The sequence below is a fragment of the Capricornis sumatraensis genome, chromosome 5, assembly GCF_032405125.1.
Source record: "Capricornis sumatraensis isolate serow.1 chromosome 5, serow.2, whole genome shotgun sequence".
NCBI lineage: Eukaryota > Metazoa > Chordata > Mammalia > Artiodactyla > Bovidae > Capricornis > Capricornis sumatraensis.
The window spans coordinates 81,696,845-81,718,741 of NC_091073.1; the positions used below are offsets into that span (position 1 = coordinate 81,696,845).

The window sequence follows — 21,897 nt, forward strand, 5'->3', positions numbered from 1 at the left end:
CGCCAGCGAGCTGGGCCGTCCCCTCTACCCGCAGGAGGAGACTATTGTCCCTGCGTCACTCCACTCCCCACTGCCCCCTCTGTTATCGGATTGTTAATATTAATTAACAACAGTTGCTAAGGATGACAGTGCAAGGGTGTGCCCCAGCCAGAGCTGGCCTGGACCCAAGAGGGCACTGGGGAGAGTAGGGGTCGGAGGCTTGGGATCTGGGGGTGGCAGGTAGGGGCGGTAGAGTTTCAGAGGGCGGGTGTCCAGACCCACCTGAGTCTCCCTCTTCTCCTGGGCCTGGTAGCTCCTGCAGCCAAGGCTGTGTGGGAAACTCTCGGCAGGTTGCTGGCTGGCCCAGCCCTCCGGCTTTGGTCACTTTGGGAAGTGGGTAAAGGGGAGACCCTGAGAGGCTCATCTGCGAGGGTGGGACTAAAGGTGGGAGGGACAAGTGACCCATCGATCATTAACTAGCGGAGAGCCCTGGGAGGCACAGGGCTCAGCCCCATTGGTCCCCAACCCAGTCAGGTGATACTGTCCCTGGTAAGGAAGCTGCCCTGTAATCCGTCCCCAGTTTCAGTATATGTACGGCTGAAGTGGGCTCTGGCATTGTCAGGAACCGGCCCTTGGCTGTCCCCAAGCCCTGGCCTCACTTACCCTCTGACCCCTGCCCAGTGCCAGGATGGTGGAGACTAGCCTGAAGGGCTGGTTGCTCTGGGCCCTGCTCCTGCACTCGGTGAGTCCTTGTGTCCACTCCGGGCAAGGGCTGCTTGGCAACTGTGAGAGAAGGCCAGGGATCTGCAGTTGGGGGCAATTTCTACATAGATGAGGGATGCCAGGCTCCTCAGAGAAGGGGTGCAGGTCGGGGGTCTTGGGCTGCTCAGGTCTCCAGATCATGGGCTCAGATGGACACAAGCATGGGGAATGGAACTGCTGGTTTGGGTGCGACCAAGTTCTTCCCATCCCTGGTCCACTGTGGGTGTCCTGGCTTAAGCTGGCTGGTGGTAGGTTGAAGGAAGATCCAGTCCTGGGGTGCTGATGAGGTGGATTCAAGGGGAGAATCACCCACAGAGGACTTGGCATCCAGGGAGGAGGTCCGAGGTTCTTACCTCTCAAGTTTCCTGTTCATTTCCACGTCTGAGGAGGTGGGTGAAGGTTTTCAGCCCCTGCCAGGTGAAGGCAGGGGAAGCTCTACTCAGAATCTCCAAGAGGGGCCCCGGCCTCTGGGTGTGGTCCGCAGTTTGGGCATGGTGGTGGCTGACTGCTATGGCAAAGATGCCCGAGGCACACAGGGCCTGCATTCACATGGCCCCTGGGTGTCAGCCCCTCACCTTGTCCAGGGGCCACTGTTTCTCAGGAGGACCACACAGGGGTCCAGGGGTCTCCTGGGTGACCCTGTTCTCTCCCAGATATGTCAGATCACCTCTCTCTTCAGTGACCCTGTCACTCAGGATCAACCAGGCCTTCACCCATCTGCTCACCATCCTTAGACACCGCCGAGAGTCCCATGTGCTACTTGGGCACTCCATCTCCCCCAGTGCTCCCCTGGATCCCCTGGCATCCTGGAACTGCCCGATGTCCACCCCTCATCTGCCCTGTTTGGCATCATTCCCCACACCCTCCCTGGCTGCCCACTGCCCCAACAGCTACCCAGAGGAGCTGGCCAGCACTGGGGCCCGTGGTGACACCGCCTTGTTCCACAGGCCCAGAGTGAGGTGTACACACCCATACACCAGCCTGGCTACTGCGCCTTCTACGATGAGTGCGGGAAGAACCCGGAGCTGTCCGGAAGCCTGGCTTCGCTGTCCAATGTGTCCTGCCTGGATAACTCGCCTGCTCGCCACATCACAGGTGACCACCTGGCTCTCCTACAAAGCATCTGTCCCCGTCTCTACACTGGTGCCAACACCACCTATGCCTGCTGCTCCTCCAAGCAGCTGGTGGCCCTGGACATGAGCCTGCGGGTCACCAAGGCCCTCCTCACCCGCTGTCCCGCCTGCTCTGACAACTTCGTGAGCCTGCATTGCCACAACACCTGCAGCCCCAACCAGAGCCTCTTCATAAACGTGACCCGAGTGGTCACACAGGGGGACAGCCAGGCCCAGGCCGTGGTGGCCTACGAGGCCTTCTACCAGCGCAGCTTCGCTGAGCAGACCTACGACTCCTGCAGCCGTGTGCGCATCCCCGCAGCTGCCACACTGGCCGTGGGCTCCATGTGTGGCGTCTATGGCTCTGCCCTCTGCAACGCCCAGCGCTGGCTCAATTTCCAGGGGGACACGAGCAATGGCCTGGCACCCCTGGACATCACCTTCCACCTGTGGGAGCCTAGCCAGGCCGAGGGGAGCGTGATACAGCCTCTAAATGATGAGGTCGTGCCCTGCAACCAGTCCCAGGGGGATGGTGCAGCGGCCTGTTCCTGCCAGGACTGTGCCGCCTCCTGCCCCGTGATTGCCCAGCCCCGGGCCCTGGACCCCACCTTCCGCCTGGGCCGGATGGAAGGGAGCCTGGTCCTCATTATCATCCTCTGCTCTCTCTTTGTCTTGCTCACGGCCTTCCTCCTGCGATCCCGCCTGGCCAAGTGGTGCAGGGGCAAGCGCAAGACGCCCAAACCCAAGGAAAGCATCAGCCTGGCCCACAGGCTTAGTCTCTCCACCCACACCCTCCTCAGCTGCTGCTTCCAGTGCTGGGGCACTTGGGTGGCCTCGTGGCCACTGACCATCCTGGCGGTATCTGTGGTTGTGGTCGTGGCCATGGCAGGGGGCCTGGCTTTTATAGAACTGACCACGGACCCCGTGGAGCTGTGGTCAGCCCCCAACAGCCTAGCCCGACGCGAGAAGGCATTCCACGACAAGTATTTTGGCCCCTTCTTCCGAACTAGCCAGGTGTTCATGACGGCACCTCACCGGCCCAGCTATAGGTATGACTCCCTGTTGCTGGGGCCCAAGAACTTCAGCGGGATCCTGTCCTCGGATCTGCTGTTGGAGGTGCTGGAATTGCAGGAGAGGCTGCGGCATCTGCAGGTGTGGTCGCCAGAGGAGCAGCGGAACGTCTCCCTGCGGGACACCTGCTACGCCCCCCTCAACCCACATAACGCTAGTCTGTCTGACTGCTGCGTCAACAGCCTCCTGCAGTACTTCCAGAACAACCGCACTCAGCTGCTGCTCACAGCCAACCAGACGCTGTCAGGGCAGACCGCCCAGGTGGACTGGAGGGACCACTTCCTCTACTGCGCCAAGTGAGTCCTCTTGGGACCAGGTTCTAGGGTCAGCGTGGGCCTCCTGGGGCCCAGGCTGGGTACACATCTTGTATGGTTGAGGTGCTCTGCGTCTCGGTCACATGGGGTGTGATGTGCCGTGTCTCTCCAACTTCCTTCTTGGGCTTCCCATCCTCAGTGGAGTGCACGCTCGCCATAGCTGATTCACACTTGACCGTCCCGGCCTCCACGCGGTCTTTCTGTAGCACTCCTGACATAGCTGGACTCGTCCTTACACGTTCTTGGTTTAAGGGTCACAGAGCAATCTGAAGGCCATGCTCGGCCTGGGTGCAGGCCAGCAGGGCCATGGGCAGCCCATGAGGTGCCCCAGGCCTGGGCAGGGGCCTGGGCCTAGGCCAGGTGCCCTGTGCAGGTAGCAGCCACACCCCTTCAAGCTGTTTGGGGCTTGGTCCCCAGCTGCGTCCACTTGGCCGTGGTGCAAGCAGGAAGCCAGTGAAGCTTATGGGTCTCGGGACCAAGAGTGGAGGTTTGAGAGCTACCAAGCCTGGAAAGGAGCACGCTGGCTAGCAGCACGGAGGCCCCCCGGGGTTGGAGTGGGCAGAGGTCTTCAAATGCTTGGTCTCAGGGTCCCTTCACTCTTGACAAAAGACCAAGCACCCCAGAGAGCTGGGGTGTGGTGGGTAGAGGTTATAGTCACTGACATTTACCACATGAGAAAGTAAAACTGAGAAATGACAAAATAGTTACTTAATTCTGCAACAATAGCTATGATAGGCCCATTATATGCTGACACAAATAACATTTTTTATTTATTTATATTTTTAAAGGAAATTATTAATTTTTTTTTTCTGTGCTGGGTCCTTGTTGCGGCACACAGGCTCTTTGTTGTGGTGCTGAAGCTTCTCATTGCAGTGGTTTGTCTTGTGGAGCACAGGGTCAAAGGCACACAGGCTTCAGTAGTTGTGGTTCATGGGCTCATTAGTTGTGGTGCACGCATGGGCCCAGCTGTTCTACAGCATGTTGGATCCTCATGGACCAGGGATCGAACCTGCGTGCCTCACACCAGTAGGCATACTCTCAACCATTGGACCACCAGGAAGTCCCATAACATATTTTTATGAAAATAATCGTATTTTCTGTACTGAAAATATCAGGAGTGATCACGGTAACATTGTTTTACATCTTTGCAAATCTCTTTGGGGTCTGGCTTAGCAGAAGATGCTGGATTCTGGCATCTGGTTCTGCATTTGGCCTGTTGGTTGAAGCACAGTGAGAATGCTTGGCCGCACACCCATCCATGTAGCCAGAGGAGGGAAGTGTGTTGTCAAAGCCTTTCCAGAGAATTGTGGGTTTTCTTTACTACTTCGTCAAACTCAGCAAGTGATGCTTTCCTAAATGTTAGCTGCAATATGAAACTAAAGTCATGTCAGTGAACTGTCTGTAGGCCACAGACCTGAGATCAAAGAAGGGTGAAAACAGAATGGCATCTTAGTGTTATTATGGAAATAGTTTTGACTTTGTAGACCTTGAAAGGGTCTCTAGGGCTCCTGAGGCCCTGAGTCACCCTGAATACCTCTGGATTAGAGTCAGGGCTCCCACCCGTCAGGCGAACCAAGTGTGGGCTGCTTCCCAGAGTCTGTGCCTCAGCCCCAGGGCTGGCCCTCAGAACTGGCAGGTCAGAAGAAGAAGCTCTGGCTCCGGGTTTCCAGTCCTTTGTTGCTGTTCAGTCGCTCAGTCATGTCTGACTCTTTGAGACCTGATGGACTGCAGCATGCCAGGCTTTCCTGTCCTTCAATATCTCCCAGAGTTGCTCAAACTCATGTCCATTGAGTTGATGATGCTGACCAACTATCTCATCCATTCCAGTCCTTGAGTTGCCTTTATTTTGATTTTGGATGCTCACAGCTCTTGGGTGGCCTGATTATCCCCATTTCAGAGACAGGGAAACTGAGGCTCAAAGGGGTATAGTCAACTGCTCAAGGTCACACAGCAACCGGCACTCCCCGCCTGCTGGTGACTCACAGACGCACTCAAAATGAGTGCTTTGTCCAGGCACCTGTGACCTATTTACAGAAAGGATTCAGTGGAGGGCATGGAGACCTGACCACAGTTACAGGGCTGGAACATTGAATGAGGAAAGAAGGAGTTCCCACCTCAGGGCCTGGAGGGTTCTGGGCTGGTGGGAGGAGACCACTGAGGGCAGTGTGAGGCCTGTGTGTCTCTGTTGGTGCTTAGGACTCAGGGAGGGGCTTGTACCAGAATCCAGCCGCCACTCCAGGGGAGTGTGTGTGATGCTCAGCCCCCTGCCAATCTGGAAGGAGATGATGGTGGAACCAGGTGCATGAGGCTGGTGTGAAGGGAGAGAGAACTAGAGGTCCTGCTCAGGGAGCTCCAGTTCAGTCTGGATTGGACCAAGAAATGTTCTGATCGGGGGTCAGGTGATGGTGCTGGGCGTCTGGGGTGAGGCACAGGGGCCACGGTGGTTGGAGTGGGGTCAGGAAAGGTCCTTTCCTCTCCCAACAGTGCCCCCCTCACCTACAAAGATGGCACAGCCCTGGCCCTGAGCTGCATGGCTGACTATGGGGCGCCCATCTTCCCCTTCCTCGCCGTGGGGGGCTACAAAGGTAAGCTCCGACCTCCCCAGGAGGCCAGTGAGTGGACATACGGGGCAGGAGTCATGGACAGAAGGATGGGGGTGGCCATGGGGACGTCCCGCTGCCTGGGAATGGCCGGGTCGGTGGAGGGCTCATGGGGACGGCAGACCTGCCCATCCTGCATCCTTTCTCTGTCACTTACTGCATCTTCTGCCAACCCTGCTCAGGTTCTCTCGTTCTGTGCCTGGAACCACAGGTTTTGCCTTTGACTGAGACAGGGAAGTAGGATGTAGAATTACACAATGACTTGGATGAGGAGGGTGGGGGAGGAGAAGCAGGAGTGTGGCTGCAGTCGGGGGAAGGGAACCAGGGGTGAGGCTGGAGTAGGGGGAGGAAAGCAGAGGTGTGGTTGGAGGTAGCCGAGCATTTCTCCTTCCAGGAAAGGACTATTCTGAGGCAGAGGCCCTGGTCATGACCTTCTCCCTCAACAATTACCCTCCTGGGGACCCCAAGTTGGCCCAGGCTAAGCTCTGGGAGGGAGCCTTCTTGGAGGAGATGCGAGCCTTTCAGCGTCGGACGGCTGGTGTGTTCCAGGTCACATTCATGGCGGAGGTAGGGGCTGCAGGGTCCCTGGCTCTGGGGCAGACAGTTCAGGTGGTTTTGGTGGGGTCCTGTATCCCCATCCTGCCCTCACCCCTCCTGAGTGACCCTGAGCTGCCGGGTGCCTGCCCAGGAGGATGGGGTGATGCTACAGCAGTTCTTGCAGCCATGTCAGAGCTCACACGGACTCACATACACGGTGCCCTCTGGCCGAGCTCTTGGGTCATTGGGTCTGGTCGGGTGTGTGTCCACAGCGTTCCCTGGAGGATGAGATCAACAGCACCACGGCCGAGGACCTGCCCATCTTTGCTGTTAGCTACCTTGTCATCTTCCTGTACATCTCCCTGGCCCTGGGCAGCTACTCCAGCTGGCGTCGGGTACCGGTGAGAAGTGAGAAGGGAGCTGTGAGGGTGAGCTGGCCCACCATCAGGGCGCCTAGAACCTTCCCAACCTACTTTCTAGAGCACTTCAAAACAGCAAAGTGGACATACCCAGGGTGGCTCCTCCAAGGGGTGATGCTTCTTGAAGTGTTCTATTTCGAAAGGCCATGCGAGTTTTCACTCTGCTCACGACAACCCTCCCTCGACTTGTGCAAATGCAAAGTTGGCATTTACATTGTCTTACAACGCATGCTCAAGGAAGAAGTGGTCAGGCTCACAGGGCCTGCTCTTGGGAGGACGGCACTGCAGAGTGGACAAAGTGCAGAAGCTCAGAGCATGCAGCTCTCCTCTAACTGGGGTTGAGGGCACATTGGGCAGCCCCGCAGCCAGGAGGCTGAGACTGGTCCCATTGCAGGTGGACTCCAAGGCCACTCTGGGCCTGGGCGGGGTGGCCGTGGTGCTGGGAGCAGTCTTGGCCTCCATGGGCTTCTTCTCCTACCTGGGTGTCCCTTCCTCACTGGTGATACTTCAAGTGGTGCCCTTCCTGGTGCTTGCCGTGGGGGCCGACAACATCTTCATCTTCGTTCTTGAGTACCAGGTAAGGGGACAGGAGTTCTGCACACCCTCAGCTGCCCCTACTCACCCAGGGATGGCCCCATGGGTTTGCTGGGTTTATTTCAGCCTCTTCGTAAGCACCGATGTCCATGTGTACAATTCCTGTAGAAAACAGGGCTCTGTGTTTATCTTTCACGTAAATGCATTCATATCTCACATGTCTCCTGAACTTGCTCTCAGTTAGCCCCACATTGTCTGGCAAGAGTGTCACACAGCACATATGTTACTGAGCCCAAGCTCATACTGCTTACTGCATGGCAGTCCAATAAATCGAGAGATGAGATGCTGGGGAAAGGAATAGTGAAAAGTGACTTTATTTGAAGTCAGCAGACTGAGAAGATGGTGGACTAGTTCCCAAAGAACCACCTCACCTGAGTTAGAATTTATACTAAAAGGGGAAGTGGTGTGGCTGGGTGTTGCAAACCTTTTGGTGCCAGAATCTTTTGTTCTTGCAGCTGTCAAACCCCTCCAACTTGGCAAATGTTAGATTCTGTTCTGCAACCTTTTAATCTCTATATGAATGGAAAAGTGTTATACCTTTAAAGGTCAGAGCCTTGGTAATGGGCTGTCATGTATATTCCAGGCTCTGGGCAACGTCCTTTTACAAAAGATCCAGAGACAATAAGACTAAGCACAGGCAACAGAGCACAAAGGTTAGAGGTCCAATATGGAGTCATGTTTGTTCATCTCTGTTCTACATAGAGCCACCTCTGTCTTTTTAGTGCTAGGTAGCATTCCACGGAAAGACATGTAGTCTTTAGCCTCTCTTGTTAGTGAACATTTAGGGTTCCAGTGATGAGTCAGAGGAAGGATGCTATGGACATCCCAAAATACACCATGCGTTTCTCTGGGCCAGACCCTGAGAAGTGGAAGATGTGGCAGGATGGAGTGTCACCGCCCCACTGTCCCCACTGGGGAAGGTGGGGGCAGTTCCTTGGGCCTGGCTGCATCTCCAGGCAATGCCCATGCCTTGGGGAGTGAGGGCATGTGGCAGCCCCCAGCTGGCCTCTGAGGGACAGAGCCCTTGGTCAGATCTTGACCCTGTCCCTGCCGTCCTCACGCAGAGGCTGCCTCGGAGGCCTGGGGAAGAACGGGAGGCCCACATCGGCCGAGCCCTGGGCAGAGTGGCCCCCAGCATGCTTCTCTGCAGCCTCTCTGAGGCCATCTGCTTCTTCTTAGGTGAGCCTGAGCAACCCCTCCCCACCAGGCACTGGGAGTTCGTGAAGGCTTTCCCATCTGAGCATGTGCCAGGCCCCGAGATTCACTCTTGACCCCCTCCCCATCCCCCAGGAGCCCTGACCCCCATGCCAGCTGTACAGACCTTTGCCCTGACCTCCGGCTTTGCAGTGCTTCTTGACTTCCTGCTACAGATGTCAGCCTTCGTGGCCTTGTTCTCCCTTGACAGCAGGAGGCAAGAGGTAAGAGTGGAGGCAAGGCCCAGGGACTCACCCTTGGTCCCCATCTTGGCCGGGGATAGAGTGGCTTCACTTTGCACAGAAGGCTCAGAGCATGGGGACTGAGTGTGGCAACAGCGTGCTGGAATGTTTAGGCCACCAAGTCCCTGATGTCCCATGGAAAATTAACTTTGTTTTGGTCATTTGGGGGAATATGATCAAACCTGCTAAAAGTACCTGAGGTCGTGAAATAAAATATAAGCGAGAGACTGACAGGGAGGGAGCTCTTGTTTCGGTGATGGTGCAAAGTTCAAAGGTATTTTAGCAAGGCAGAAAATGAAGATAAAGAAAAGTGCACACTGGCATGTCCCCGCCATGCGGTGCTGGCCCAGTCCACCCGTGGAAGGTGACTCTCCCACTCCACGGGACGGAAGTGGTCCCCAGGGTCTGTTTTGGGGTCGTCTTGAGTGCCTTCCTCCTTCTAGGCCTCCCGGATGGACATCTGCTGTTGCAAGACAGCCCAGAAGCTGCCCCCGCCGAGCCAGGATGAGGGGCTCCTGCTCCGATTCTTCCGCACGTTCTACGTCCCATTCCTGCTGCACTGGCTCACCCGCGTGGTCGTGGTGAGCGGGCGAGAGGGCAGCAGGGGGACCTCATGCCACCCAGGGTTGGGGGAGCCTGGCAGTGTCTGGGGCGGGAGGGTCTGCTTAGCCTTGATCCTTGCCCGTGGTCATTGGAGGGGTCTGGAGCTTGCCCAGGTCCAGGGGCTGAAGCCGGGGCGGGGAGGGGTTGCTGAGATTCAAGTTGGCCCAACTCCAGAATGTTTCCTACAAGACCCCATCCAGACCCAGACTGGGAAGCTGCTGACCCATCACTGGACGGGAGGCCTTCACGCGACGCTTCCCTTCCCAGGTACTGCTGTTCCTGGCCCTGTTCGGAGCAAGCCTCTATTTCATGTGCCACGTTAATGTGGGGCTGGACCAGCAGCTGGCTCTGCCCAAGGTAGGTGCCCTCCCTCCCCTCTCCTCAGTCCCCAAGGCTGTGAGGGCAATCAGCAGCACAGAGTGGATGGGTTGGCCTGAACCAGGGGTGTGGTAGGGGTGGGGGACCATGCATCATGCGGAGTTGGGAAGAGAAGCCACATTCTGCATGGAAAGTGCCTGAGTTCGGCTCCAACCCCAGGCCACCAGAGGGAGACGACCAGACAGCCGAGGGACTGGCCATGGGAGCCGACCGTCCAGGCAGAATGACCGACACCTCAGTGAATGCCTGCCTAGTGCCAGGCACTCTGTGTCCTCGGGCCTGGGTTCTGCAGCAGCAAATGTCCCTGGACTGTCCTCGGAGAGACAGGGAGGGTTGGGGGCCCTGGGGAAGAAAAGACCTCGATGGTCTTGAGGGTTCTGGATGGAGGAGAGGCTTGAGGGGTGTCTGAGCATGAGTGGGATTTGCAGAGGAAGGAGGCAAGGGTCACAGCACTGACCCATAGGAGGTTGGGGCGCACCAAGGCTCATTTACTGTGTGCAGGGATGACTGTAGGTGCGGGTTGGGGTGGGGGGAAGAGGCAGTAAGGCCGAGAGCTGGAGGCGCTGCAGGTGAGGGGGTGGGGAAATGTGCTGACCAGGACCAGCAAGCATATGAGGTTGATAGGAATCATACATCGAAGAGGCCAGGGACCTGAGGTTTGTCTGGACATGCAAGCAGAGGTGGGCTGGTGGCTGGGGGAAGCAAGTCTGCATACCTGGGCTCTAGGGGAGAGAGAGCATCATGATGGCTTGGACATCCAGGGCCACTGTAGAGGTGGCGACGGGGGTCTGGGCATGGGCAGGAATCTTGGATCCAGTGGCCTGATAGTCATCTGCTGGTGGTGCTGGTCTTGGAAGCAAGATGAGGCGGGAACAGAGCAGACAGGCAGGACGGCACCTTCGAGCCACCATAGGGAGCAAGAAGAGGCTGCAAAGCCAGCAAGGGTCCAGAATGACTCTGCCACTCACGGTGGCCCTGGGGACTGCTCACACGGCTGAAGAGAAGAGGGTCCCCAGTGACCCCAGAATGGGTATCAGTGGCCTGGTAGGCCAGACCAATGAGAAGGAAGGTGGTACTGGGCTGTAAGACCAGCTGAGGGATTTTTTTTTTTTTTTGGTTGTGTTGGCTCTTAGTTGGGGCGCTTGGAACCTTTAGTCATGGCATGTGAAATCTTTAGTTGTGGCGTGTGGGATCTAGTTCCCTGGCCAGTGATCAAACCCAGGCCTCATGTACGGGGAGTGGGGAGTCAGCCACTGGACCACTAGGGAAGTCTCCCAGCTGAGGTTTTGTTTATGCTGTTTGTTTATTTTTCTTTGGGGGAGATTTGTTTCTTATGACTATATAAAGTGTATTTCTTTCAATTTTTTTTTCTGGTAAAATATAACATAAAATTTGCCATTTTAACCATTTTTTAAGTGGCATTAAAGACGTTGTACAGTCCTCACCACCACCTATCTCCATAGCTCTTTCATCCTGCAAAGCTGGGACTCTGTCCCTATTAAATGCTAACTCCCCATTCCTCCTCCCCCAGTCCCTGGTGCACCCCCCGCCCCATTCTCCTTTGTGTCTCTGCATTTGTCTATTCCAGGTCCCTTACACATGTGGAATCATACATTTGTCCTTTTGTGATGGGCTTATTTCATTTAGCATGATGTCCTCAAGGCTTGGTCATGTTGTAACATGTATCAGAATTCCTTCCCTTTTAAGGCTGAATGATATTCCTATATGTATGAATGCATATATATCACATTTTGCTTAACCATTTTTCTGTTGATATGGGTTGTTTCCATGTTTTGGCTATTGTGAAATAATGCTGCTATGCACATGGGTTTACAAATATCTCTTTGAAACCCTGCTTTCAATTATTTTGGGTATATACCCAGAAGCAGAATTGTTAAATCATATGGCAATTCTATTTTTAATTTTTTGAGGAACCTTCATACTGATTTCTATATAGCTGTATCATTTTACATTCCTACCAACAGTGCACAGGGTTCCAATTTCTCCATGTCTTCACCAACCCTTATTTTCTGGGTTTTGTTTGTTTGTTTTTTGACAACAACCATCATAATAGATATGAGATGGTATCTCATTGTGGCTTTGATTTATGTTTCCCTAATAATTAGTGATGTTAAGCATTTACTTATTGGCCATTTGCATATTTCATTTGGAGAAATGTCTATTTTTGAGTTGGGCTGGATTTTATTGTTGCTAAGTTTAAAGAGTTCTTTAGATATCTTGGATAATTAATCCCTTATCAGATATGTGGGATTAATATCTGATTAATTAATATAAGATATCAAATATGTGATTTGTAAATATTTTCTTCATTTCTGTTGGTTGCTTTTTTTACTCTATTGGTAGTATCTTTTGATGTACTTAAGTTTTTAATCTTCATGAAGTCTAATTTGTCTATTTTTGTCATTGTTAACTGTGCTTTTGGTGTCAGTCAAGATAAATCATTGCTGGGATGTATAATTTCTACGACTGTGAATTTTTCAATTCTCCTTCTGTTAATGATTTCTAACCATGCAGTCATGGTCAGGGTATATACATAAAATGACATCTATCTTTTTAAATATTGAGATTTAATATGTGGCCAAATACCTAGTTTATCTTGCCGAATGTTCCATGTGTATTTGAGAGGAATACGCATTTTGTTGTTGTTGGGCAGAGTTTCTGTATAAGCTTGCTAGATTTAGTTGGTTTAGTGGGTTCAAGTCCTCCATTTCCTTACTTGTCTTCTGTCTGGGTGTCCTACCCATTACCGGCAGTGGAGTATTGAGCTCATTGTAGAACTTCCTATTTCTCCCTTCAGTTCTGTCAAGTTTCGCTTCATAGATTTTGATGGTCATTCATTAGATGTGGAACTGTTTACATACACTTACCTTTGCTGTACTGAATCTTTTAATAATATATAATGTTCTTCTTTGTCCTTTGTAAACTTTTTTGATTTAAAGCCTATTTTACCTGGCAGTGGGATAGCCTACTATTGCATGGAATATCTTTGCAAACTTTGCAAACTGTGTACTATTTGCATGGAATATCTTTTTCTATACTTTCACTCTCAACCTGTGGGTGTCTCTGGATCTCAGCTGACTCTTATAGACACCACATTGTTGGATCCTATTTCTCTAACCCATGCTGTCAACTTCCGACTTCTTATTAGAGAGAGTAGTCTATTTACATGTAAAGCAATTACTGATGAGGAGAGAATTGGTATTGTGCTATTTGTTTTCTGTGTACTTTATAGCTTTTTTGTTTCTCATTTCCTGCATTGCCATCTTCTTTTGTGTTTAGTTGATAGTGAAATGTTTAAATTCTTTTTTCATTTCCTTTTGGATATGTTATATGGCTATTTCCTTTGTGGTTACCAGGGAAATTACATTAAATATCTTACAATGTGTTGAATTTATCCTAGGTTAACATGGATTGCATACAAAAAATCTATTCCTATATTGCTCCTTTCCATTTCCTTTCCGTTATTGCTATCATAAAATCACATCTTTATACAATATGTATTTAAAAACATAGAATAATACTTTTTTATGTGTTAATCTCTTAAGATATGTAGAAATAAAAAAATGGAATTACAAACCAAAGTTGTAATAAAACTAGCTTTTATAATTTTCCATGTATTTACTTTTACTGGTGATCTTTATTTAATTACATCACTTTGAGGTATACTTTACCATCATTTCACTTCAACTTGAAGCCTCTTGCAGGACAGGTCTTGTGGCAACAGACTTCTTCTGTAGTTATTCATATGGGAATGCTTTAATTTTTTCCTTCATTTTTGAAGGACAGTTTTGTCAAAAATAGGACTCCTGGTTGAGAGTTTTTTTGCACTTAAGTTCTTTAAATATACAAATCCACTGTCTTCTGGCCTCCAAGTTTTCTGATAGGAACTATGCTTATAATCTTTATATATAATAAGCCTCTTCTTTCTCGTTGCTTTCAGAATTCTGTTTTTGTCTTTATTGTTCAACACTTGAATTGTAGTGTGCCTTGGTTCTGGGTCTCTTTGAGTTTTCCTACTAAGAGTTTGCTAAAGTTCTATGGATTTTTATACTCATATCTGTTATCAAGTTTATGAAATGTTGGCCATTGTCTCTTCAAATTATCTCTTTTCCTCTTTCCTGTTCTTTCTGGGATTCTTATGATGTGTGCGTTGTTCTGCTTGACGATGCTGCGCAATCCCTTGGCCTCTGTTCATTTTCCTTATTCTTTTTTCTTTCTGTTCTTCATTTGATAATTTCAATTATCCTGTCTTCATGTGTGGCCATTCTTCTGACGCTCAAATATGTCTTTGAATCCCTCTGGTTATTTCTTTATTTATTGTACATTTCAGCTCCAGAACTTCTTTTTGGTTCTGTTTTATATTTTCTCTTTATTGATCATTCCATTGTGTGTGTGTGTTGAGTGTGCTTTGGCTGTGCTAGGTCTTCATTGTGGTGCACAGGCTTAGTTGCCCCAAGGCATGTGGAATCTTAGTTCCTGACAAGGGACTGAACCTGTGTCCCCTGCATTGGAGGGCAGATTCTTAACCACAAGATCACCAGGGAAGTCCCTCTGTTTTGTTCGTACATTGTTTTCTTGACTGTGTCCAGAAAACAATGTTATTTTGGCTCTTTGAGCATCTCTAAGATAGTCATTTTAAAGTCTCTATGTAATATATCCATTGTCTGGTCTTTCTCAAGGATAGTGTTGATTAATTTTTGTCCCCAGGTATGGGCCATATCTTTCTGAGTCATTGTATGCTTTATGATTTTGTTGTTATTTTTGAAAAATGGACATTTGAGTCCAAAATAACTCCAGAAATCAGATTCTCTCCCTTCCCCAGAATTTGCTTATTTATTCATTTATTTTAAAAAGTTAATTGTTGCGGATGTCTCTGTCCTGGAGATCAGCTTGAGATGTAAAGTCTTTACAGATCTTTTCTGAGTCTCTGCTTTTCCCTGGGCATGTGCAGTGACTATCTACTTTTCCTTGTATTTGTGGTTGCTTTTGAGTGGCATGTTTCTTAAACGTCTGGCTCTCAAAAGAAGAAAAAGGGAAATATGAAGGGGGAAGACAAATTTAGCACTTGCCCTTTAATATTTCGGACAAGTACAGATAATCTTTAAGTATCTTGGCAGTCACTTCAGTTTGAGGTGAAGGTTCTAATGGCACCTGACTTTGTTTCTGCTCTACTGAGATTAGAAGCAGCAATGAGTGATGAGAACACAGATCCTTGATATTTAAGAGGTGGGTATGCAAGCTGTGTGCAGACTGTTCCTGGAATGCATTCATGGCTGCCTGCCACAGGTCCGGGAGGATAAACGATGACTAGCTAGTACCATACTAAGGGCTGAAGTAGATCAGATTAACCACAATCTACCATCCAGGCCTTTCTCTGGAAACTTGAAGCCCTCAATAGACCCCAGAGCACCAAAATAGTTGCATCAGGCAGATTCTGCCAGTGCAGTTGTTGTCTAGATGGGGAGGTGGAATCCTGGTACTTCCTACTCCACCATCATTCCTGATGTCACTTTGAAGTTTTATGTTGCAGGAGAAGGGAATGAGCCGTGAGGATGCCTGGCATACAGCCTTGAGGGTGTGCACGAGGGTGTTTATATGTGTGCATCCATGTGGGCTGTGGTCATAGGCTAACTTGCTAGACTGTGGCTGTGCCAAACAGGGGACGATATAGGAAGGGGTAAAATTACGTGTATATGTTTGTATGTGTGTGTCAGAGAGCATGTTCACGCAGGGGGGGTATGTGATGCCCTGTGCTTGTACCTCCGTTGAGTGTGTTCTGTGTAGGTTCCTGTGATTATACCTAGATAGGTGTAGCTTGGAGTGTGTGTGTGCCTCTGTGTGTATACTTATGACCATGTGCCTCTGTAGTGGAACTGCACACATGACTCTGTGAGCCTGTACCTCTGTGTATATCACTGTGTGTGTATCTCTTGAGCGTATGCTGGAGGTGCGTTTGGCCATGGGCTCACTGACTGTCTTCCATTGCAGGACTCATACCTGATCGACTATTTCCTCTTTATGAACCGCTACTTTGAGGTGGGGGCCCCGGTCTATTTTGTCACCACTGGGGGCTACAACTTCTCCAGTGAGGAAGGAATGAACGCTATCTGCTCCAGTGCAGGCTGCAACAACTTCTCCTTAACCCAGAAGATCCAGTACGCCACCGACTTCCCTGATGTGTGAGTGTCCCAGCCCACCCTCTGTGTGTCTCTCTCCCTCCTGCCCTGCTGCCCACTTGCTGCCATGCGCCTGAGGGGAGTCAGCATGGAGGCTGGACTGTAGGAAGGACCCACCACAGCCTGCCTATCCGGTCCCGTCCCCTGACATTTCCTGACATTCAGGTCTTACCTGGCCATCCCTGCCTCCTCCTGGGTGGACGACTTCATTGACTGGCTGACTTCATCTTCCTGCTGCCGCCTTTATATCTATGGTCCCAATAAAGATGAGTTCTGCCCCTCGACTGTCAGTGAGTATGGGGCCTCCGGGAGTTCAGGGCCCACCATAGCTTGGGGAAATTGAGACTAGAGAGAGGACAGGACCAGTGGAAGATCTCTTAACCTTTCCTGCCCTCCTCCAGGGTCAGTTTGGGGTGGAGGCCCTGCCTAGGGGCACAGGTTGGGGTGCTACACCTATGTATGTAGACGTCCAGCTGGATTGCCAGGCAATCGCACCCTCCTGGCCCCACTGAGCTGTGCCCATACCCACTGAGCAGGCTGCTGCTCAAGTGCCATGGGAGTGGAGAGAGAGCTGAGGGTGCTGCATGACCCTGCCTCAGCAGCTGCACTTGTAGGTGGCGTGGGGAGTCCCCGTGGAGGCTGTCTCTCTGCCTTGAACTTTGCTCCCTCCCCTGCTTGAAGGTATCAGCAGTTTCCATATATGAGAGGGGCACTCCTTCCATATGTAGAGGCAAACATATATCCCTCCAGAGTAACCACGCTTGTTACAACAGTGGGCGTGCATGGGGATCCTGATGGGAAAGGAGCACAAGGTGGGGCAGGGCATCGTCTGCCTGGCCTTGGGGGGTGCTGCTGCCTAGAACCCCCCACTCTCTTTGTAGATTCCCTGGCCTGCTTGAAGACCTGTGTGAGTCCCACAGCGGGCTCTGCCCGGCCATCAGTGGAGCAGTTCCACAAATACCTTCCCTGGTTTCTGAGTGACGAGCCCAACATCAAATGTCCCAAAGGGTAGGTGGTGGGTGGTGGTTGGGGGCGGGGCACTGAGGAGGACAGCTGTGTGGGTGCCCATGGCAGGGTCACAGTGGGGAGGAGGCAGTGTGGGGCCTCTGCGGGTGGCCATGGGCCAAGAGCACAGAGGAGACAGATCCTTGGCTAACCTGTCCTGGTCCTCCTCCTGCAGTGGCCTGGCAGCATACAGCACCTCAGTGAATATGAGCTCAGATGGCCAGATTTTAGGTAAGCCTGCCCTCAATTGGAGGGGAAGACCAGAGTCAGCTGCCCCGGGGGCCCCACGAGTCCCAGGAGACAGATTCTCCATCTTGAACCTTCCCTCCTTCTTCCTTCCTGGGGGCTTCTAACTGCCCTGGTCCTGTCCTCAGAAGTCATGTCACCCAGTTCCACGTCCTTGGACTCCACCCCGTGTCTGCCTGTTTCCATCTCCCCATTCCCTAAATTCATAGTCAGAGTGAAATTTATGGAATTCTCAGTGGCTGATGCTGCACTTGGGAGCCACCTACTTCCTCTTTTCTCCGGCGCAAGTCACACCCAGATGTGGGCAGTGGGCAGCTGGTTCAATGAATGACTACTCTACTTACCCAGGGGGGTCCCCCAACCCACAGCTCTGTCAAGTCAACTGTTGTATTTTTGTCTCCCTTTTTGGTCCTTTCTTACCGGAAAACATGCATTGGAAAAATAATGAAATTAATGTTAAGGATCCAGTGCATGTTTTGAAAACATACAGAGCAGTGTTTGGGTTCATCCAGGAGATCTCTCTCTTTCTTTAAAAAATGTATTTATTTATTTGGCTGCATTGGGTCTTAGTTATGGCATGCGAGCTCTTAGTTGTGGCATGTAGGATCTAGTTCCCCAATTAGGAATTGAACCCAGGTCCCCTGCACTGGGAGCCTGGAGTCTTAGCCACTGGACCACCAGTGAAGTCCCTCAGGAGAACTCTTTAAGTTCCATCCATCAGAGGCAGGGCCAGAACTTGAGTCTGGCACAGTGGTAGGACCAGCTACAGAGCTTGCAGGGCTGGGGGGAAACCGAAATGCAGGGCCCTTTGCTCAACATGTATTAAGAGTTCCCAAATGGTGGCAGCAGAGCCCTGAACTCAGCTGGGCACTGCCTCTTGGGGGTTCTGAGGCTCTGGCTTTCATAGCCTCGCGGTTCATGGCCTACAACAAGCTGCTGAAGAACTCGCAGGATTTCACGGAGGCTCTGCGGGCAACTCGGGCACTGGCAGCCAACATCACCGCCGACCTGCGGAAGGTGCCAGGCACTGATCCAGATTTTGAGGTCTTCCCTTACTCGTGAGTGCATGTGCTCCAGAGGCGGGTGCGGGTGAGGGTGCTGGGTTGGTGAGGGTGGCCACGAGATGGGGGTGGGCTCCAGCATGGAGGCTTCAGCTGCACCTGGGCCCAGTGTTCATCCCGAAGTGGGCACAGGAAGCTGCGGAGCAGTGACCGTGCTCTGCACCCCACAGGGTCACCAACGTGTTCTATGAGCAGTACCTGACCATAGTCCCCGAGGGGCTCTTTATGCTCACCATCTGCCTGGTGCCCACCTTTGTCGTCTGCTGCTTCCTGCTGGGCATGGACGTCCGCTCCGGCCTCCTCAACCTCTTCTCCATCATCATGATCCTGGTGGACACTGTGGGCTTCATGACGCTCTGGGACATCAGCTACAACGCCGTGTCCCTCATCAACCTGGTCACGGTAACCTGCCAGCCAGAGTGTCAGGGCTCTAGTGTGGGAAACGAGGCTCCCAGTTCTTTCTAGAGTCTCGGTGCTGCCTGCTGGCCTGGGTGGAGACCCCTGCCCCTGCCCTTGGGTGGCTGAAGCCCCTTTCTTCCCTCAGGCGGTGGGCATCTCTGTGGAGTTTGTGTCCCACATCACCCGCTCCTTTGCCATCAGCACCAAACCTACCCGGCTGGAGAGGGCTAAGGAGGCCACCATCTCCATGGGCAGTGCGGTGAGTAGATGGGCTGCCTTGCGTGGTCCTTGGCCAGCCGCCCCGTGCCCAGTCTGACACCTGCTTGTGACCCCCAGGTGTTTGCAGGAGTGGCCATGACCAACCTGCCTGGCATCCTTGTCCTGGGCCTGGCCAAGGCGCAGCTCATCCAGATCTTCTTCTTCCGTCTCAACCTCCTCATCACCCTGGTGGGCCTGCTGCACGGCCTGGTCTTCCTGCCCGTCATCCTCAGCTACCTGGGTGAGTGCCAGGGCCCTCCCACAAAACTCCAAACCACAGGCAAAATGCCAGGAACCCTCACCTGGGACAGGTCCCGCCCCAAATTGTGGGCACAGTTCCTCCTGGTTTGGAAGCTACAGTTTTTCACTTAGCATAAGAAAACATCTTTTTTGGGTCAGATGTGCATTTCAAACACATTCAGTGGCCATATGGTTCTCTGCTGCATGCTTTTGAACTTTTGATCATGACCTTGAGCAAAAAATATTTTCACATTGAGAGGTGATATGTACAGGTATGGACATGGACATGCAGAGTAGAACAGGCCTTTATCAAAATAACACTGCCTAAGAAGCTTCAGGTATTTTCTGTTCTATTCTATCATTGATTTTTTAAAAAATTCCGATGTTATCTGAGAAACTGATTTCATGACTCATTCATGGGTGACAACTTGCAGTTTAAAAACATATCCTTTTGTATGGATTGGCCACAGTCCATTTAGCCAGCTCCCAGTTGCTGGATATTAGACTGTTTCTGGCGTCACCGACTTGATGGACATGACTTTGAGCGAGCTCTGGGAGTTGGTGACGGACAGGGACGCCTGGCGTGCTGCAGTCCATGGGGTTGCAAAGAGTTGGACACTCCTGGGCGACTGAACTAGAGCTAAACTATTTCTGACTTTGCATGTTATTGCCAGTGCTGCGATGACTATCCTTTGTGGCTGAATCTTTGACCTCATTCTTCAATATATCCTAGAGGAAGTTCAGTCCATGAATACTGGTTGTTCATTCCAACTGATAACACCCTCCAAGAAGTTTTACCATTTAAACTCCTACTAGCAACATGTACATTTCTGTTTCCTCACTGTAGAGCATTCAGTTCAGATCAGTTTAGTTGCTCAGTCATGTCTGATGCTTTGCGACCCCATGGTCTGCAGCATGCCAGGCTTCCCTGTCCATCACCAACTCCCGGAGCTTACTGTAGAGCGCAGTTATTCTTTTTCAAAGAATTGTCTATTTATTGGCTGCTCTGGGTCTTTGTTGCTGTGGGCTTTCTCTGGGTGCAGCGAGCAGGGGTTACTCTCTAGTTGTGCGTGGTCTTCTCTTGTTGTGGAGCACGGGCTCTAGAGCACATGGGTTTCAGTGGTTGTGCTGCATGAGCTTAGTTACCCCGAGACATGTGGGATCTTAGTTCCTAGACCAGGGTCAAACCTGTGTCCCCAGCATGAGCAGGCTGACTCCCAACCAGTGGACCACTAGAAAAGTCCCTTCTGAGCACAGTTGTTTACACACCCCATCCCTCCACAGAGATTTAAACGGGACCCCTGGATGAAGCATTCCCCCATAGGGCGGGCAAGCTGAGAGTTCAATTTTGCACTGTTCCCTGACACCAGGAATAATAATAATGGTAATTTTAGATGGAACATTTATATTAATAGAAGAGTGTGTTCGTGTGCTAATAAATATATATTAATCCTCTTATCATCCCTGGAGGTAGGTGATGTTTTCATCCCCATTTCACAGATGAGGAACCCGAGACCCCTCCACCCCAGTAATAGAGCTGGTCACATGCAGTGTATTTGGAGGCCACACAGCACCGGCACCCCTATGCACGGCACCCCAGTCTTGTAGAAACTTCCTGACCCCCTTTGGAAGAGGAGAGTGTGGTTGGTGGGGACCTCCCCAGAGGCTACCTGGCTGGGGAGCCACAGGTCCCACAGGTCATGGCCACCCCTTGGAGATTCTGAGTGGCCCACCCCCTGCAGAGTGGCTGGGATCCTGACAGAGAGGCGAGTGGCAGGCGCAGGGATACGGGTCCCCTCTCTGACCTGAGCCTGATGACAGTGAGGAATGGCTTCTCTCAGCAAGGAATGCTTGCACAGAGTGTCCAAGGAAGAGAGGAGGGGGAGGGAGTCACTGGCCATGGGTGGCTTGGGGCTTCCCCTGCTAGACCCCTGGATGGCAGGGACCTGCACTGGAAGGCAGGGGGGACCAGAGGGTGGGCATGGGTGGCAATTGACGGTTACCATCTTTTGGGGGGTATGGTGAAGTGAGGGCTGGGGTGAAAGGCAGTGATGGGAGGTTGGGGCTCAGGACTTAGCTCTCCCTCTCTGGAACTTCCATTTGAGGCTCCAACACACGCCTGCATCCTGCACCCAGCATGTCGCCTCCTTGACTGTGTTGCTCTGTGTCTGTTGCTCTGCAGGGCCTGATGTCAACCCAGCTCTGGTGCAGCAGCAGAAGCAGGAGGAGGAGGCAGCTGCGACCAAGGAGACCTCTTGCTCAAAGCACCCTGCCCCGATGAGCACTCATGACGGTGTCTACATCAACTACAGCTTTGAACATCCTGCCAAGAGTGCAGGAGGCCTCGATAGCTCTCCATCAGAGAACAGGCAGAAGTTCTGATGGGGCTAGAGCCCCTGTCCAAGCTCATCGGCCATGACCTGAGGGGCCACGAAGGCTCCTCCTGGGGGTTCTTTGACCTATCCTTCCCCCAGGTCTTGAGAGAGGCTGTCTCCACAAGACTGCCCACCATTGGTCACCCTCTGGCCACCAGATCTCATCCATAAGGACACCGATTGTGATGCAGGTGGCACGTGATGGCTTGGGTGTGACCTGGTCCAAATCCATCTCTTGAATTTAACATGTGTCCTCCTCATGCAAGTTTTAAAACTTTAGTTCCATATATGTGAACAACTTACTCGTTCAC

General features: G+C 51.8%; 1 protein-coding gene across 1 annotated transcript; it reads left to right on the forward strand.

The window, feature by feature from the left end:
* The first annotated feature begins 667 nt into the window (after positions 1-667).
* On the forward strand, positions 668-21,593 carry NPC1L1 (NPC1 like intracellular cholesterol transporter 1). The gene is made up of 19 exons (XM_068972413.1): positions 668-721; positions 1,689-3,220; positions 5,723-5,823; positions 6,233-6,405; positions 6,648-6,776; positions 7,189-7,371; positions 8,453-8,567; positions 8,679-8,806; positions 9,268-9,405; positions 9,695-9,784; positions 15,815-16,005; positions 16,168-16,292; positions 16,884-17,010; positions 17,183-17,238; positions 18,161-18,311; positions 18,485-18,716; positions 18,859-18,972; positions 19,050-19,212; positions 21,394-21,593. Exons 1-19 carry the CDS (start codon positions 668-670, stop codon positions 21,591-21,593), a joined length of 4,002 nt encoding a protein of 1,333 aa, XP_068828514.1.
* The last annotated feature ends 304 nt before the right edge of the window (positions 21,594-21,897 follow it).

Excerpts from the sequence above, each read along its gene's own strand:
- NPC1L1 (XM_068972413.1), top strand. The coding sequence starts at position 668 with ATGGTGGAGACTAGCCTGAAGGGCTGGTTGCTCTGGGCCCTGCTCCTG. Across the intron at positions 8,568-8,678 it reads GGCCATCTGCTTCTTCTTAG|GAGCCCTGACCCCCATGCCA; the intron begins GTGAGCCTGAGC and ends CCCATCCCCCAG. Across the intron at positions 18,312-18,484 it reads TTTGAGGTCTTCCCTTACTC|GGTCACCAACGTGTTCTATG; the intron begins GTGAGTGCATGT and ends TGCACCCCACAG.